The sequence below is a fragment of the Gorilla gorilla genome, chromosome 18 (assembly GCF_029281585.2).
Source record: "Gorilla gorilla gorilla isolate KB3781 chromosome 18, NHGRI_mGorGor1-v2.1_pri, whole genome shotgun sequence".
NCBI lineage: Eukaryota > Metazoa > Chordata > Mammalia > Primates > Hominidae > Gorilla > Gorilla gorilla.
The window spans coordinates 79,267,585-79,285,727 of record NC_073242.2 but is presented as its reverse complement, the minus strand read 5'-3'; the positions used below and the strand labels follow the sequence as shown (position 1 = coordinate 79,285,727).

The following is an 18,143-nucleotide window of genomic DNA, read 5'->3' as shown; positions in this document are numbered from 1 at the left end:
GATATGGAGAAATGTCAGTTTTTGCTACCCTCTACTGGTACTTTTTGGTATGACAAGAGTATTTTTTTCTAACCCCGAGCTGCATGAAGCGGGGATTCTGTTTCACAAGCAGACATTCTGAATATAATTTAAACTTATCTGGTTCAATATGAAACACATAGACCAAAATACAGTTGTCCCTTGGTATAGCCAGGAGATTGGTTCCAGTCCTACCATGCCAAAATCTGAAGATGCTCGAGTCCCTGCTATAAAATGGTAGAGTATTTGCATATAACCTATGCTAGTCCTCCCATATACTTTACATCATCTTTAGATTACTTATAATACCGATAATACCAAGTATGATGTAAATGATATCTAAATAGTTTTTATACTGTATTTTTAAAATAATTTGTATTGTTTTTATTGGTACATTGTTATTTTTATAGTTTTATCTGAATATTTTCAATCCACTGTTGGTTTAATATGGAGGTGTGGTACTTGTGGATACAGAAAGCCAACCACAGGAAACTTTCAGAAGCAGTTCAGCTCACTAATGTTCCCTCATTATCCAGAGACACAATCGCAAATCCTTCATTTTTGTTCTCTAAGCAGGAGTCTTCGAATAGATTACTAAATTGGGATCAGACTACTTTAACTGTAGGGCAAGTGAGGGCCTTTAAGTCAGTTCCACAAAGAACATCAGGTACCATCATTATAACATCATGCTGTGGCATAAAACTGGGATGCATTCCATCTCAACCCATGGAGAATGGTGGAACTCAGGCAGAAATATGTATGCAGGTAATTGTAATAAAAAAAGGATAGGCCGAGCACAGTGGCTCATGCCTGTAATCCCAGCACTCTGGGAGGCCAAGGCAGGTGGGTCACCTGAGGTCAGGAGTTCAAGACCAGCCTGGCCAACATGATGAAATCCCATCTCTACTAAAATTACAAAAATCAGCCAGGTGTGGTGACGGGTGCCTGAATCCCAGCTACTTGGGAGGCTGAGACAGGAAAATTGCTTGAACCTGGGAGGCAGAGGCTGCAGTGAGCTGAGATCATGTCACTGCACTCCAGCCTGGGCAACAGAGCAAGACTCCATCTCGGGGGAAAAAAATGATAAACAGTGAAACCAGTTCAACTTCTGAGGCGAGATGGACCTGGGAACCTAACCACAAGCTCATGTTCCTCATCTGTAGGTAGACAGATGATGGCTGCCTGGCTGGCTGGAGAGAAAGACAGACAGATAGATAATCAACCTCCACCTAAGAAAGATAAGGGTTAAGTTAGATCACGGCTTCTCAACATTGGCATTTGGGGGTGGATAATTCTTTGTTGTAAGGGCCTATACTGTTCATCATAGAATGGCTGATGGCATCCATGGCCTCTACCCACTAGGTACTAGCAGTGCGTACCCAGTCAGGACAATCAAAAATGTTTCGGACATTGCCAAATGCCCCCTGGAGAGCAAAATAACCACTAGCTGAGAACCACTGATTTGGATCACATAGGAGAAAGAATGCGATGTATGGTCATTGCTCATAAAACATTAGTACCCTTGCCTTTTCCCTTTACCTACAGTGTCATATACATACTGTCATATACATGCAAGTTTTACATACAATGAAACTTCTTTGTTTTGCCAATTGGAAAAAAACCTTCCCTAGCTTCCCACCACCACCCAGGACAGTGCCTAAAGAAAAGCTACAAACACAAAGTAATGGATTTTATTAGTATTATTTTGTGTACTTTGCATAAACAAAATTGTAGAACAGGCCCTCAAAGTGCCCTAAAAAGTGACGTATTAACTTAGTACCAGTAACAGGCCAAGTGTGGTGGCTCACACCTGTAATCCTAGCACTTTGGGAGGCCAAGGCGGGCACATTGCTTGAACCCAGGAGTTCAAGACCAACCTGGGCAACATAGTGAGACTCAGTCTCTACAAAAAAATACAAAAATCAGCTAGGTGTGGTGGCGTGCACCTGCAGTCCCAGCTACTCGGGATGCTGAGGTGGATCACCTGAGCTCAGGAAATCGAGGCTGCAGTAAGTAGTGCTCGTACTATTGCACTCCAGCCTCAGCAACAGAGTGAGACCCCATCTCAAAAACAAAAAACAAAAGACTTAGTACCAGTAACAAAAACGACAAATAAGCCAAGAAGAAATCCTGAGTAATCATTTTGTTCACTGACTGGGAGCTGTCTAAAAGGCAATTAGCTGGTCTGAGAGAGAAGAAAAATGGCAATTTCAGGAAAGAAATAAGAAAAGACTTATGCGTGCATTAGCCAAAGGAAATGAACTTCAAGTGACAAAAGTTCTTACTTGACATTTTCATTCAGCTGTAAACAATTATATAATGTTTACCCTGGCAGGCTGGAACTAAGTAGTAATGAGGTTTTGATATATCATATCCAATAACAGACCACTACAACAATGAGGTTTGATTTGTCTTTCTTCTCTTTACACTAATAATTTCTAAGGACAGCTTGCCTTTAGTAGTTGCTATTAGCACTACAAAAAAAAAAAAAAAAAGTTGTTAGTCATCCAATCCAATGAAAACAGTTAGGAAGCCTCAATTCTAAAGACTGCAGAAAATTGTTTGCCTTTAAAATTTAATTAGACCACAACTCTACAGAGCACTTCTACTTGCATGTGAGGACTAGCATGAGATACCAGCAGATAGGCTTCTAGCCCGTGGACAAGGACTGTCCGAAGCATAGGCTACCCAGGAAGGGACTCACGTCAGCGCTGGGCCAGAGCTCCTTAATTACACTCTCGATCCTGTTCACCACCTCCATCCGCATCTTCTCCTCCTCAGGTCTTGGAGACATGTATTCATAAAAATCACTGATTTCTTCATGCAGACTGAAGAAAAAAGCAGAAAAGTTAATATGAACAGGGCCAATCTAATGAGAAATCACTATCTTAAATAATCTTATCTAATTAAGTCTTATAATTCAGCTGATGACTACCTTAATTTTAATGTTATAACTCAAGATAAGCTAAAATGGGAATGTACAGAATTTAATCAAAAAACCCAAAATAATTAAATAACATGAGAAATTTCCTGTGCAAAACACTTGCTGGGGTGCTGGTGATTTAAATAAAATAAAATAAGCATACGGCCTGGCCTCTGCCTTTCCACTTCTGATCTAATAGACACAAGAAGATACTGAACCCAGGTGACACAGGCAAGTTTCCTGGCAGTAGAGACTGACCCTCTTATCTCTTGGGGATCCATTCCTCACAGTAGCAAACAGTACATCTTTTATAATGTTTGCTCAGTGAATTAAGTGTCAAATGAACAAATCAGGCAGTGAACAACAGCAAAGTCTTGAAAAGAATGGCTGGCAAAGGCTCCATGAAGGAGCTGAAGACTTCCAGAGCCTGCGAGGTACAGGGCAATCAGCCAGCTACAAGGGCTGTGGCAGGCAGAGTGGGAGAAGCATCTGTAGAGGAAAGCAGGCCCCAGTAGAGGGCAGGCTCTGAATGACTGGCTAAGAGGTTCAAGCTTTCCCCCTGTGGCAACAGATAGCTATTTAAATGTTTCTGAGAGGGACCAAAAGAGACTGACTTCAAAAATGCAGCATTTTAAGAAGATTAAACTGACAACTATGGAAACAATGGACCAGCAAAGAGACTAGACTGGATGCAGGGAAAAGTCATGAATCACTGAGTTGCAAAAGGATTGGATGAAGGCCTAGAGGATGGTGGAAGGAAAGGAATGGGCTCCAGAAACAAAACACACACACATACCCACACCCTGTGGATAGGCGCAGCGCCTGACTATCATGGTGGTGGGGGGCTAAGGATGCCTTCAAGGGCTGAAGCCTGAGGGACTGGGGGAAAACTACTGGTCTGGAAGAAAGGACAAACTCACTGGGCCGAGCAATGACTTGAACGTAGTCAGGACGGGGGACAGAGAGAAAAGCAGCATTCCTTTCTAAGTTGGTGAGGCTGTGAAGAGCTATGGCTGGGAAGGGAAAGTGAAGTGGTCAGCTCACCTTCCCTAGAGCACTGACCACCCACGAGGACTGAGCCACAGAGGTAAGCACAGGGACTCTACCAACTGGGATAGACCAGAAGGCTCGGAGCAACAGGTGCAAAGTGCCTTAGGGGAAGGAGGGGCAGGGGGTTTGGCCTGGGGCACAGCAGTGGTAAGGAAGGGCAGCCGCAGCTTAACAGAGCCTTGAAGGAGGAGCATGTCTGCAACTGCGTGGCAACTTCAGGGTCCAGAGCAGGAAGCTGGAAAAACTGGCAGGCCAAAAATTGTTTTAGGGAAGGAAAAAAAAGTGTCTACATCCCAATCCCCAAAGACTATAACTTTTGCTACAAGAAACCTTAGAAAGTGAAAATGTGACTGATTAAGCAATCCATAGTTCCTCCTTCTGATTTTTTATTTTTAGCCTAAGAGTCAAAAACCTTGAGTTCTAGACTCAGGTTCTGCCTGAGGGCAGCTGTGTTCCCTCTGACAGGTGACTGGCACTCTCAGGCTTCAGTGTGTCGGGTATAGCACACAGCTGGTAAGCAGGAGCCTTCTCAGGCCTTCAGTTTCAAAACCTGGGCCTTTCGTAGAGGATGATTTACAACAGCGTTCGGCCTGTTTGCTATGCAATATGTCATAAAAAGTGGATCTTAAAACTCCAGAGAGGTCTGTAGGTGAATCCAGAAGATATCCCAGTGGGGACGTCTTCCTTGCTATGTCTCTGGGTACCTCAGGACCTTCAACTTCCGTTTCGAAGTTTTGTTTTGATTTGAGTTTCTCAGGTTTGATTATGTTCTCTAAGGTTATCTAAACCCTTCTGCTTCTTGAAGACAGCAGCTGAATGGGAATAGCTGTTAGGAAGCTTATGCTTTGCTGTGCTCTTCTGCACAGGTTGGCTGGCAAAGATGAGGGCCATGAATAAACGACAGAACAAATGGACTGCTTCTTATCTCATTGCGTAGTCTGCTGTGAGTGATCAGTTTATTTGTAGTTCTAAAACAGATCCATAGAAAAACCGCATTTTAACCAATGGGGGGGGGAATCTCCTAAATGTGACTGCATCTACTCTCAAGGCCCCCTTACGAATTTTCTAATTCAAATAAAGGCAAAAAATATTTAGCACAACTGCCAGTCAATCTGAAGTCATAAGAAACTTATTAAGAATTCATTCTCTAGCCAGGCGCAGTGGCTCACGCCTGTAATCCCAGCACTTTGGGAGGCTGAGGCAGGCAGATCGCCTGAGGCCAGGAGTTGGAGACCATCTGGCCAACACGGCAAAACCCCATCTCTACTAAAAATATAAAAATTAGCTGGGTGTGGTGGCGCATGCCTGTAATTCCAGTTCCTCGGGAGGATGAGGCACAAAAAACACTTCAACTTGGGAGGTGGAGGCTGCAGTGAGCTGACACCGTGCCACTGCAATCCAGCCTGGGCAATGGAGTGAGACTTTGTCTCAAAAAAAAAAAAAAAAAGAGAAGAATTCATTCTCTAAACACTACCAAGTGCCTATGTTCAAGGCACTAGGAGAAAACTGGCTCATCAAACATGATCCTTGCCCTGGGTCACTTCCATCTAACAATGAAAAGGAACACTTATTTAAAGCAGTTTTGTAGTGTGTGCAATGCATATGTTCTGTACTATTCTGCCACAGGCAGCTTCCAGATGAATGATTCAGAGCTTTCCAATGATCACAGCTGCCCAGGATGGACTGGGTCGCCTTGTAGGTTAGTAAGGTTCCTGTTACTACCGGCATAAAGAAACCAGATGACCATGAGGCAAACGAAGGTCCAATAAAAGGGCTTTCTGAACTTGGTAAAAAGTTGGAAAAGATTCTAAAATTCACTTTCAGTGCTGCAATTCTAGGGTTCTAACTAGCACATTAATTTGGGGGGAATTATTATAGATTTATAAGACAAGCTCTGAAGACTACCCTCAACAATCAATAGCCCATGGCACCACCTTCCTATTTTAGAAAAAATGGTTCCACAGGTTATTGTATTTTGATTGATGCATATTTGCCACACTGGAAGGGGAAAAGAGGAATACAGAAAAAGAGGAGGGCTATTATTAAAGCAAAGCCACACTTGCAAAGTCAGAAGAGGAAATCCAGTCTCGGGTCTGCCAGGCTCAGTTTCTCATCCACACCAGGCACAAGCATCACCATCTCACCTATATGTAACTAGCTACGTGTGAAATACTCAGAGAACAACCAGATAAAATATCTTGGAACACTGAGGAAATAAACTTCAAGTACAGATTTTAAAATAATTCTAACAGGCTCTATCCTCAGGACTGAGTAATTTTACTGGCACAGTGCCTTGCATATTCAGGCACTTAAAATACCCTGACGAGCTGGAAGTCCGTTTGTAGAGTGTGCACCGTAAGTCTGGCTCTCATTTGAGTGGCAGAGTGGACCACCTGAGGAATTTTGTAGGCTTGCTTTCACATGGTAATATAATTTTACGCCTCTGAAAGCATCCAAGTACACAGAGAAAACTTCAGTTTCTCCCATGTTTGGATCAAAATTTAATATGATTTATGAGTAGGTATTGCTGGATGACACATGCCCATTGTTACAGTTTCTCATATGAAATTATAAAATACATCATACTGAACTAAGAATGATGAAAAAAAAGTATAGAATACAACTCTTCCGTGATCTGAACCTGTATGTACCCAAAATACAGTGCCCTCTCTAGGATATCAATGTTTTTATGTTAAAAGGAAAAGTGGCTCGGGCACAGTGGCTCACGCCTGTAACCCTAGCATTTTGTGAGGCTGAGGCGGGTGGATCGCTTGAGTCCAGGAGTTCGAGACCAGCCTGGATGACATGGTGAAACCCCATCTCTACAAAAATACAAAAAAATTAGCCAGGCGTGATGGTGCACGCCTGTAATCCCAGCTACTCAAGAGGCTAAGGTGGGAGACTCGCTTGAGCCCGGAAGACAAAACTTGCAGTGGGCTGAGATTGTGCCTCTGTTCTCCAGCCTGGGCAACAGAGCAAGACTCCGTCTCAAAAACATAAAAAAATTTTTAAAAAAGGAAAAGTGAACAAGATCCCTGTTCACAAAGGAAAAGTCATATAAAAGCAATATGATAAAATGAGCACCACTATACACAATGGGAAAGGATGCCAAAAAAAAAAAAAAAAAAAAAGAGAGCAAGAGAAACAAAATTAATTTGCTGGGGTAAAATTTACATTAAAATCTCAAAATTAATAACAGAACATTTAATATGACAAGGAGGTGTCCAAAAAACAGATTCCATATTTAAAAAATAAAACTCACAGGTAATTTAGGTTAAAAAAAAAAAAAAAACTTCTGTTCTGAGGAAAGATCTGCTACAGAAAAGGAATCCAGCCTATCAAAATTATGTGAATTTTATAATGCTTGTCATGGGGTGGGAGGTTCAAGATCTTTGGCTGGAAAAGGAAGAACCATTTCGCATCCTTCAGCTGGACCACCCTGGGCACACTGTGAGTTGCTTAGTAGCTTCTGCATTCTCAAAACCAAAGGCAAGGTGGAAAGCTCCCTTGTGCCTTCTAGGCCAAGGGAGGCAGATGACCCACGGCCAGCCCCTCTGCTCAACACCGTCCCCCGCGGCTCATCCATGTTTCTGTTCAGGGATGACACTGCTTCCCAAGAGATACCTGCCCAGACACAGCATGTCTGAGCCCACCTCCACATCAAGGTCCAGCTTTCCCAGTTCCATAACTGAAGTCAGACCCCTTTAATTACCAAATTCATCCCTTACATGAAGGAACTGACAAAGTTCTATTCAATAACTGTCAATAACAGGACATCCCTCCACCAAAAAAACTGTCAATAACAGGACATGCCCCCACCAAAAAAAAAAAAAATACATACATATATATTTATCTCTTAAGGTTCATGATATCCAATTTTGAAACAATATATTGAAAAGGCATTCATATGCATGTGGGGAAGTATAAATTACTACAATCTCTCCTGAGGTCATTCTACTAACCAATGATAATGTTTATATAAATAATTTTTAAAATTTCCCTTCTTTCCATCCTCCAGAAATATTTTCATGAGGGAACAAGGATATCTGTATAAGGATGCTCACCACAGGATTAATTAGGATACTAAAAAATTTAGAAATGATATCAATGTCTATCAACAGGATCCAATTAAATAACAATAGAAGCACCCATAAAGCACTTTCCCTTTATAGCCAATAACCTCTTAAAAAAAATAAAGTAAAGCTATATAAGCTGATAAAGATGTCAAATATGTTAAGTTGGAAAGAAAAAGCATAAAAAATGTGTTTAGCAGAATCTCTTTCGTGTGCGTTAGACATGCGCAGGGGCAGAAGCAGTGGCTCACACCTGTAATCCCAGCACTTTGGGAGGCTGAGGCGGGTAGATCACTTGATGTCAGGAGTTTCAGACCAGCCTGGCCAACATGGCGAAACCCCATCTCTACTAAAAATACAAAAATTAGCTGGGTGTGGTGGCAGGCGCCTGTAATTCCAGGTACTCAGGAGGCTGAGGCATGAGAATCACTTGAACCCGGGAGGCAGAGGTCACAGCAAGCTGAGATCATGCCACTGCACTCCAGCCTGGATGACAGAGCAAGACTCTGTCTCAAAAAAAAAAAAAAAAAAAGACATGTAAACACATACACACAGAGGCAGACACACAAAATGTTCCTATTTGCATTGCAAGTTTTCTGGAAGGAGAACTGTTAACAGATATTACCTTAGGGACAGGGACTTTTGCCCAGTGGAGGGTACAGGCAGGAGAGTTAGGAAAACTTTAACTTTTTTTTTTGTATCTTTCTGTACTATTATAATTTTTTAAAAAAATCAGCATGTATTTGTCCACTTTTGAAACAGAGATTATTGTCTGCTTGATGAGATTATAGTCCAGGAGATTTGTTGTCACCTTTATATTTTCCCATGTGAAAAATATGGTTGTGAGTATGCATGTTCCACCCACTAACCAGCCCTCTGCCCGCCCCACACAGAACAGGGTCTATATACAATACTGTTAACAGTGATCACATCTGAAGAGGGACTGGGGGGGTCATTTTAAGAAAAATACATACATGTTAATTACCACTGTATATTTTTAAACCAAGAACTTCATCATAAAAAAATTCATTAAAGAAAACACAAAGCAGAAACACTTAAATTACTCTAATAATCTAGACTTGCAGACACACTTCGAAAGAGGGTGATACGGGCCGGCTGTGGAAGGAGCTCAGTGGTCAGCCTGTGGGCAATACTGACAGCTGGGGACACAGAAGACCTCCAAACCCAGGAATGCAGTGACAGCACACACCAGTACACTTTGCAAAGTTTCTGCATGCCCAGTGCAGTGTGTGTGGTGAGTTTCTGCTAGTGTCTGGCCCATCCTTTCTGGGATTATTTATATACTCAAATGCGTTGCAAGGCAAATTTCTGGAAGAATACACAAAAACTGCTGGCAGGACTTTCCTCTAGGGTGGAGTAGAGGTCTGAATTTGCATGATTTTGTACTGTTTGATTTTCTTCAAGCCTGCCTAGACACCAAGAGAAGCGAGTAAATCAAGGCCCTGGGGTGATGGCAGGGCAATCTGGGTGACATCTTCAGGAGACTGCAGATGGATCTTTACCAAGAAACTCATGCACACATCCAGCCTCCTCCTATACTTGCAGCTACCAGCTAGACATCCCTACAAAGATGTCACCTCGAACTAAACAAGTCCAAAACACAACTGCTTGTCATTCTCTTAAACCTATTCCTACTCCTGTGTTTTTCTTCCCTGAGTTACTGTTTCCTTGAGTGGAAACTTCAGTCTTCCTTGGTTCACCTTTCTTCATCTACGGAGCCAAGAGGTTTCCAAATCCTTGTACCCAAAACCAAAAAACAAAACACTTCCAAATCAGACCCTGCCCCTCCACCTTCCCTGACCGTGCTCTGAGTTCAAGTCTTTTTCTCTCTCAGTAGAACACTATGGCAGCCTCCAAACTGGTCTCCCTACTATGAGCCTCTCCCTTTTCTAAGCCATTACTGCATGATTACCGAAGTCCCCTTCCTTAGCCTATCTGTGTCACTTCCATCCTCCTTATGGTAACACTGCCTACCTTTCTAGCCTCACTCCCAAGAGCTTCCGAGCCCTCTTCTATGACAGCCCCACAGAACTGGACCGGGGCATGCCTTGCCTTTTCAAGAATCACCCTCTCACTCAGCTCAAATATTAGCTCCTCTGTAAAATTCCCAGAGGCAGAATGACTTTAGAGCCTCCTGGGGGCTCCTGGAGCATGGCAGACCAGGCCTACCCGTGGCAGAGCAGTCAGGCTTACAGGCCTCCCTATTCAGACTCAACTCTTCCTGCTTCGGGCTCTGTGTGCCCAGATGCAGGACTCAACACAGAGAAGCACCTCCTTAGGGAGGGACCTTCTGTTCACAGGGGGACATCTACCCACCCCAGTATTCACAGAGTCTCAAAAGGGACATGATGTTCCTTAAAATGAGCTCCGAACCACAATCCAAGAAAATGGATGCTCACACAGTGTGGCTGAGAACTGACAAAACCAGAAGGAGGACAATTTGACGCAAGAACTATAGATGTCCGCTGTCCTTAAAGAAGGCAATTACACCTTTCAGAATGTAGGCAAAGGAAGTCTGCATGTGCACAGAGATAGGGCGATAAGAAAATATTCACAATGAACATGTAATTTTCTTTAAAAAGCCAAGGTTTACAACTGGAATGCCTACTGGCTTTCAATTTTAAAGTTTACACAATGTGCCTACCTTCTACAGTACTGATAACAATACAAGGTCACTTGAAAAAGGCCATGCCTAAATAGGAAGCTCTCCAGTTCCAAAGTAGAAAGACAAAAAGCCCTCTCTCTCCTCTATTTGTGGACAAGAAACTTATTCCCTCCCCTAAATAATTTGTACCATCTCCCAAGATTTAAAAAAAACAAGAGAGAAAATACAGATGATGACATACAGATTTAAATACAGAAATAAAGATTTAAAAGGAAAAAGAAGAGCCCACATATCTTACTTTTATGAATGCTGCAGGCATTTACAACAGTGAATCATGGCTAAGGAATGCCATATTTGCTATGGCAACCCTTCCTTGGTTAGGACATGAGAGTAAAAGTACAGGGAATGGATACTCGTCTATGTGTCCTAAATTACAGTTTTCATTTTTTTCTTCTTTTAAGAGGTACTCGTGCCTGCTTTCCTAGAAATTAGAGCATTCCTTTTAAATGCCACTGCCAGTTGCACTCAATTTCTGGACTACAGTTTTTTAGGCCAATGTTTCAGAAGGATGGTTTTTCAGTTGATTTCCTCTTGGTCCCTTCCCACTTTGCTGCTATGAAAAGAGATAATGAAAACCACGCTATTCTCCCCAGGCCTCTTTCTTTTGCCACCCAGCCTTACTACTACTTTCAATTGATTATAAAGAGAGAACAAGAAAAGAAATCATTACCCAAGAGTTGCTTTATCTAATTTGGGTCAAAAATTATTTCCCCTTCCAATAAAATTTCTGAATTACCCAAACTACTCTTGAGTAGTTCTAACCAAATTTGGGCAAAGTTAGGAAGCTTAAAGAAGAACGGTTGATGGTATTCTCTAAGATCAAGTATCTTGAAACTAAAGCTTGATTAATAAATGTATTCCTCAAATGGGAAATCCTCAAATATCTGAGTGAAGAAAAAAAACAAAGCACAAACAAACAAAGTTTAATCTTTCCTTAGCTACAAGGTCCAAATGCCAGTAAAAAGTTTGTTATATTCTTAAATACTAATAATGAAATATGGATGTGTTTAACCCACATAATCCCAATACCAAAACTTCATTTATGTATTTATTTGTTGTTTACCTTTAGTGGAAGGGCTGGTGTTTAAGAACAGATACTGCTCTGTTAAAAACACAATCATTTGTAACATCTTTCCCTATGTTACAGTACAGGTAAAAGAACCACAGAACTACCAGACGGGCACCTTACATTCAAGGACTCCTACATATGAAAATTCCAGTATCCAAAACATACTAGTGGTGATTATTTGCTCAATAAATAATTTATATTAAATAGGACAAGCTCCAACACGTATTTCAAATGTTTTAACTATTAGTAGTGGTTACTTGGATAATGAAACAGAAAACAAGACTAATTTGGAGAAAAGATATCACAACTTTCTTTTTCTGCACTGTTGAAATCTTTTGGCTAAGTGCTGGTATTTTTTTTTCTTTAGGGACGATGCCTCACTATGTTGTCTAGGCTGGTCTCAAACTCCTGAGCTCAAGCAATCTGAGCACCTCAGCCTCCCAAAGTGCTAGGGTTACAGGTGTGCACCACTGTATCCAGCCCGCTTTTTTTTTTTTTTTTTTTTTTAAATAGAGTCTCCCTCTGTCACCCAGGCTGGAATACAGTGGCTCACTCCAACCTCTGCCTCCAGGGTCCAAGTGATTCTCATGTCTCAGCCTCCCCAGCAGCTGAAATTACAGGTGCGCACTACCACATCCGGCTAATTTTTGTATTTTTGGTAGAGATGGGGTTTCGCCATGTTCGCCAGGCTGGTCTTGAACTCCTGACCACAAGAGATCTACCTGCCTTGGCTTCCCAAAGTGCTGGGATTATAGGTGTGAGCCACCTCAGCCAGCCACTGCTGGCATTTTTTTTTTTTTTCTTGAGACAGAGTCTTGCTCTATTGCCAAGGCTGGAGTGCAGTGGCGCGATCTCGGCTCACTGCAACCTCTGCCTCCCAGGTTCAATCGATTCTCATGCCTCAGCCTCCTAAGTAGCTGGGATTACTGACATGCGCCACCACGCCCAGCTAATTTTTGTATTTTTAGTAGAGACAGCGTTTCACCGTGTTGGCCAGGCTGGTCTCAAACTCCTGACCTCAGGAGATCCACCCGCCTCAGCCTCCCAAAGTGCTAGGATTACAGGCGTGAGCCACCGCATCCAGCCCAGGGCTGGTATTTTTAAAAGCAAAAAAACAAAACCAAATTGATTCACAAAGAATCCATTTACATATACACCAAAAACATAATGTGTACAAATGTAGACTGGCTTTTATGAGGTCCTATATTTTTTCAAAATTAACAAATAAAAAATAAATTCTGAGCTAGGCTAAGTGGCTCAGGCCTATAATCAGCACTTTGGGAGGCTGAGGGCTGGAAAATTGCCTGAGGCCAGGAGTTCAAGACCACCTGGGTAACATGGCGAGATCCCACCTCTACAAAAAAAAACTTTTTTAAATTAGCAGGGCGTAGTGGTGTGTGCCTATAGTCCCAGCTACTCAGAAGGCTGAGGCAAGAGGATTGCTTGAGGCTGGGAGAAGTTGAGGCTGCAGTGAGCCATGTTCATGCCACTGCACTCTAGCCTGGGCAACAGAGTGAGAACTTGTCTCAAAAAAAATAAAAATAAAAAACACAAAAATAAAGCAAAAGGCAGGTATTCAAAATAGACAAAGAACTCATAATATTCAACAATAAGAAAATGAACCCATTTTTTAAAATGGGCAGAAGACCTTAACAAAGGCCTCACTAAAGAAGATACATAGATGAGAAGTAAACATATTAAAAAGATGCTCAGTGTCATATATCATTGAGGAACTGGAAATTAAAACAAGTGAGACAGTATTATATACCTAATAGAATATTCAAAATCCAGAACACTGACAACACCAAATGCTGGTGAGGATGTGCAACAACAGACTCTCATTCATTGCTGGTAGGAATGCAAAATGGCGCAGCCACTTTGAAAGATAGTTTTTTCTTTTTTCTTTTGTCTTCTATTTATTTATTTACTTATTTTTGCTTCCTTACCCTCTGACTCATCTTTTTTTCTTTTCTCTTTTTTTTTTTAAGTCAGGGTCTTGCTTTGTCACCCAGGCAGCAGTGCAGTGGTATGATCACAGTTTACTGCCACCTCCAGCTCCTGGGTTCAAGTGATCCTCCCACCTCAGTCTCCCAAGCAGTTAGGACTATAGGCACATAAGACCACGCCCAGCTAATTTTTAAATTTTTTGTAGAGATGAGGTCTCACTATGTTGCCCAGGCTAGTCTTGAACTCCCGGCTTCAAGGGATCCTCCTGTCTCAGCCTCCCATTATGCTAGGATTACAGGCATGAGCCACCACACCCAGCTGGCAGTTTCTTAGCAAACTAAACATACTTTTACCATACAATCCAGCAACTGCACTCCTTGGTATTTACCATAATGAACTGAAAACCAATGTCCACACACAAAAAAACCTACACAGAAGTTTACACCAGCCTTATTCATAATTGTCACACTGGGCACGGTGGTGTATAGCTGTAATCCCAGTTACCCAGGAGGCTGAGGAGAGGGGTTCACATCAGCCCAGGTGTTCAGGAGACCAGTATGGAAAACACAATGACGCCCTGTCTCAAAAAATTTTTTTAAATTATCAAAACTTGGAAGCAATCAAAATGACCTTCAGTAGGTGAATGGATCAATTGTGGTATATCCATAGAATGGAATATTATCCAGGACTAAAAAGAAATGAGCTATCAATCCAGGAAAAGACATGAAGGAATCCTAAATGCATATTACTAGGTAAAAGAAGCCAATCTGAAAAGGTTACATGCTGTATGATTCCAAGGGCGTGACATTCTGGGAAAGGCAAAACTATGGAGACAGTAAATAGATCAGTGTTTGCCAGGGGCTAAGGGGAGGGATAAATTAATAGGTGAAACACAAAATTTTTAGAGCACAAATGTGTCCAGCAACCTTTATTGAATGTTCCATCCTTTTCTCAATGACTGAGTAAATGCTGCTCCAATATGCCCAATGGCCTGTCCCCTTACTCCCCCGCTAGTAATTCTACCACCCCACACACTTTCTTTGGGAAACAATTCCTATCCCTACTATTCCATGTGATTCTGGTGAGGCTGCACTGCAAAGCCAGCTGGCAGTTCAGGGCAGGGACAGCCATGGGTGGCCCCCAGTTAGTGTAGCATCCCCATGGTCATGGGCCAGGGATGGGCACATGGCCCCAGCACCCCACGTGGTATCTTCCTTAGGACTTTACACACTGACTCTAAGGAAGGTCACTTCCCTCTTTGATCTCAAGCTATAAAAATAGAAGCCTGGAAGTATCAAAAAACCACACCTCCTTTCCTCTGGCTGCATAAAGGAAGCCATTAGCAACAGGAGAGAATGGAGCCAACCCCAAAAAGAATCAAAGTCAGGGGAGAGACAGGCACTTGAGCTTTCTCTGGAGTCATTAAAGCAAATACCACCTTTGCGTAAGCAATTATGAGTTTATTTACCTTGCACCTGAAAGACTCCTGATTCACACACAAAGACTTTGATTATATATACTCTCATGGATAGCTGGATCAGGTCTTAAGTGTTCTTTCAGATCTATGGCTATTTCTGTCTATTGGAGGGCTCAGATTACCCTTTAAAATTCATGTAAAATCTATAAGTAGTTGATAGTACAAAACCAATCGTCTTCCAAACTCATCTTTAGTTTTCAAAATGTTCTTGGCTATTCTTGCCTGTTTATTCTTCCAGATGCTCTTTAGAATCATTTTAACAAATGACTCTCCCACCCTCCCCACAAAAAAATCAGTGGGATTTTAATTTAAATTATATTAATTAATACATTAATGAGTTGATCTGATATCTTCAAGTTTTTTTTTTAAATGCAACCCACTGTAAAGATTTTTATATTTTCTTCACTTTTCTGGCTTTGCTCTAAATTATCTTAGGGATTTGATGCTCTAGTAAGTGAAATTATTTTTTCTTTTTCTTTCCTTTCCTTTTCTTTTTTTTTAGACAGAGTCTCACTTTGTCACCCAGGCTGGAGTGCAGTGGCGTGAACTCAGCTCACTATAACCTGTGCTTCTCAGGTTCAAATGATCCTCCAACCTCAGCCTCCAAAGTAGCTGGGACTACAGGAGCTCACCACCACACCTGGCTAATTTTTTTGTATTTTTTGTAGAGACGGGGTTTTGCCATGTTGCCTAGGATGGTCTTGAACTCCTGAGCTCAAGAGATCCACCCACGTTGGCCTCCCAAAGTGCTAGGATTACAGTCATGGGCCACTGTGCCTGGCTTTTTTTTTTTTTTTTTTTTAATTATATTTTCTGTCACATATTACAGATACTGACTTTTGTGTGTTTATTTTGTAACCAAGCAGGCAGTTTTCTTGCCCTACTACATTGGCTAGAATTACTAAAATAAGATCAAATAATATGGTGAGGGCAGGCATCCTGTCTTGTTACGGATTTAATGTGTTAAATCAAGTTTAGCCTAAAACTGTCTCCTTACATATTTTAAGTCTGACCTACAGGTTTTTCTGTCCATAATGAACTATAACCAAAATGGAGATGTAAACAGACTGTAACCTGCTCTTGTGCCAATCACCGAGTTTTGGCCAATCAAAGGTGGCCAACTGTACAAACCTCAACTTGTGTTCAAATAAGGCAAATTCAGAGCTGTAACCAATCCGGCTGTTTCTGTACCTCACTTCCGTTTTCGGTACATCACTTTCCTCTTTCCATTCATAAATCTTTTTCCACAACATGGCTGTGCTGAAGTCTCTCTGAACCTACTCTGGCTCGGGAGGCTGTCCAATTTGCAAATCATTCTTTGCTCAATTAAACCATTAAATGGCATGGTGGCTCACGCCTGTAATCCCAGCACTTTCAGAGGCCCAGGAAGGCAGACTGCTTGCGCCCAGGAGTTCAAGACCAGCCTGGGCAACATGGCAAAACCCCATGTCTACAAAAAATACAAAAATCACCTAGGCGTGGTGGTGCACACCTGTAGTCTCAGCTACTCAGGAGGCTGAGGCAGGAAAATCACTTGAACCCAGAAGGTGGAGGTTGCAGTGAGCTGTGCTTGCACCACTGCACTCTAGCCTGGGTGACAAAGCAAGACTCTGTCTCCAAAAAAAACTTACATTTAATATGGCTAAGGTTTTTCTTTTAACAAATGGGAAGTGTCTCTAGTGTTTCACATAATGTGTACTGGTTTGGAAGTACCACTCTTTATCAGCTCTTTAACAGGTTAAGGAAACACCTTTATATTCCAAGTTTACCAAAGGTTGTTGTACTCTGTTTTTTGTTTTTTGTTTTTTTTTTAGAGATGGGGTCTTGCTATCATCCCCAGGCTGGAGGGCAGTGGCACAATCACATCTCACTGCAGCATCAAGCTCCTGGGCTCAAGTGACTCTCCTGACTTAGCCTCCCAAGTAGTGAGACTACAGGCATGTGCCCACATCCTGCTTAAAGTTGTACTATTTTTTTTTTTTTTGAGACAGGGTTCCGTTCTGTTACCCACACTGGAATGCAGTGGCATGACCATAGCTCACTGCAGCCTTTACTTCCTGGGCTCAAGCAATCCCCCTGCCTCAGCCCCACTGTAGCTGGGACTACAGTTGCATGCCATCACACCCAGCTAATTTTTGTCTATTTTTTTTTTTTGTAGAGACAGGATTTCACCATGTTGCCCAGGCTGGTCTCAAACTCCTGGCTCAAGCGATCTGCCCACCTTGGCCTCCCAAAGTGCTGGGATTACAGGCATGAGGCACTACCCCTGGCCAGTTGTACTCTTTTTAACAGACATATTTAAGATTTCACTCCATACTTTCAACAAGCATCTATTATATTTTTTGCAGAATAAAGCAACATTGGTAGCTTCTTCCTTTCATGATGAAGGAGATGATGATGATGATGATGATGATGATGATGATGATGATGATGATAATGATAAACTAAAAGCTACTCTAAGTATATGGCTTCCTGGTAAACAAATTTCACAAACAAGGCACTCATATTGTGGTAACAACAAAAATGTTTTAAGTCAAACAAAAGCCCACTACTATAATAAATCTTTTTTTTCACACTCCTAATTAGGTAACTCTCTTAACCAAATAAATAGCAAACAAAACAAAATAAAAACAATACATCTAATACTGCCATTGGGCTGCCAACCAGCAGATCACAGGATGACATTTTCTGGATATGCACAAAACTGAAAACATTTCAGATATTTTCTACAATTCTTTGAGTATAAAAATTTTCTGGACTATGTACTGTTTCATCTTATCAAATCCCTCAGACCAAATTTATTTAGATACATATGTTGCATTTACCACCTAATTTCTCTTAAACTTTGCTGTCTACAGAAGTTATTAGCAGGCACATCTGTGTACAATGTACTGTAAAGT

At 41.7% G+C, this 18,143-nt stretch overlaps 1 protein-coding gene across 5 annotated transcripts in view; it reads right to left on the bottom strand.

The window, feature by feature from the left end:
• The window catches only part of TENT4B (terminal nucleotidyltransferase 4B), an 85,164-nt gene that overhangs the window by 21,118 nt on the left and 45,903 nt on the right, over window positions 1-18,143 (bottom strand). For all 5 annotated transcript variants that reach the window (XM_031002882.3, XM_031002884.3, XM_031002883.3 and 2 more), the window contains one exon: window positions 2,723-2,846. In XM_031002882.3, coding sequence (XP_030858742.2) covers window positions 2,723-2,846 — 124 coding nt within the window. The remainder of the gene's footprint in view (window positions 1-2,722; window positions 2,847-18,143) is intronic.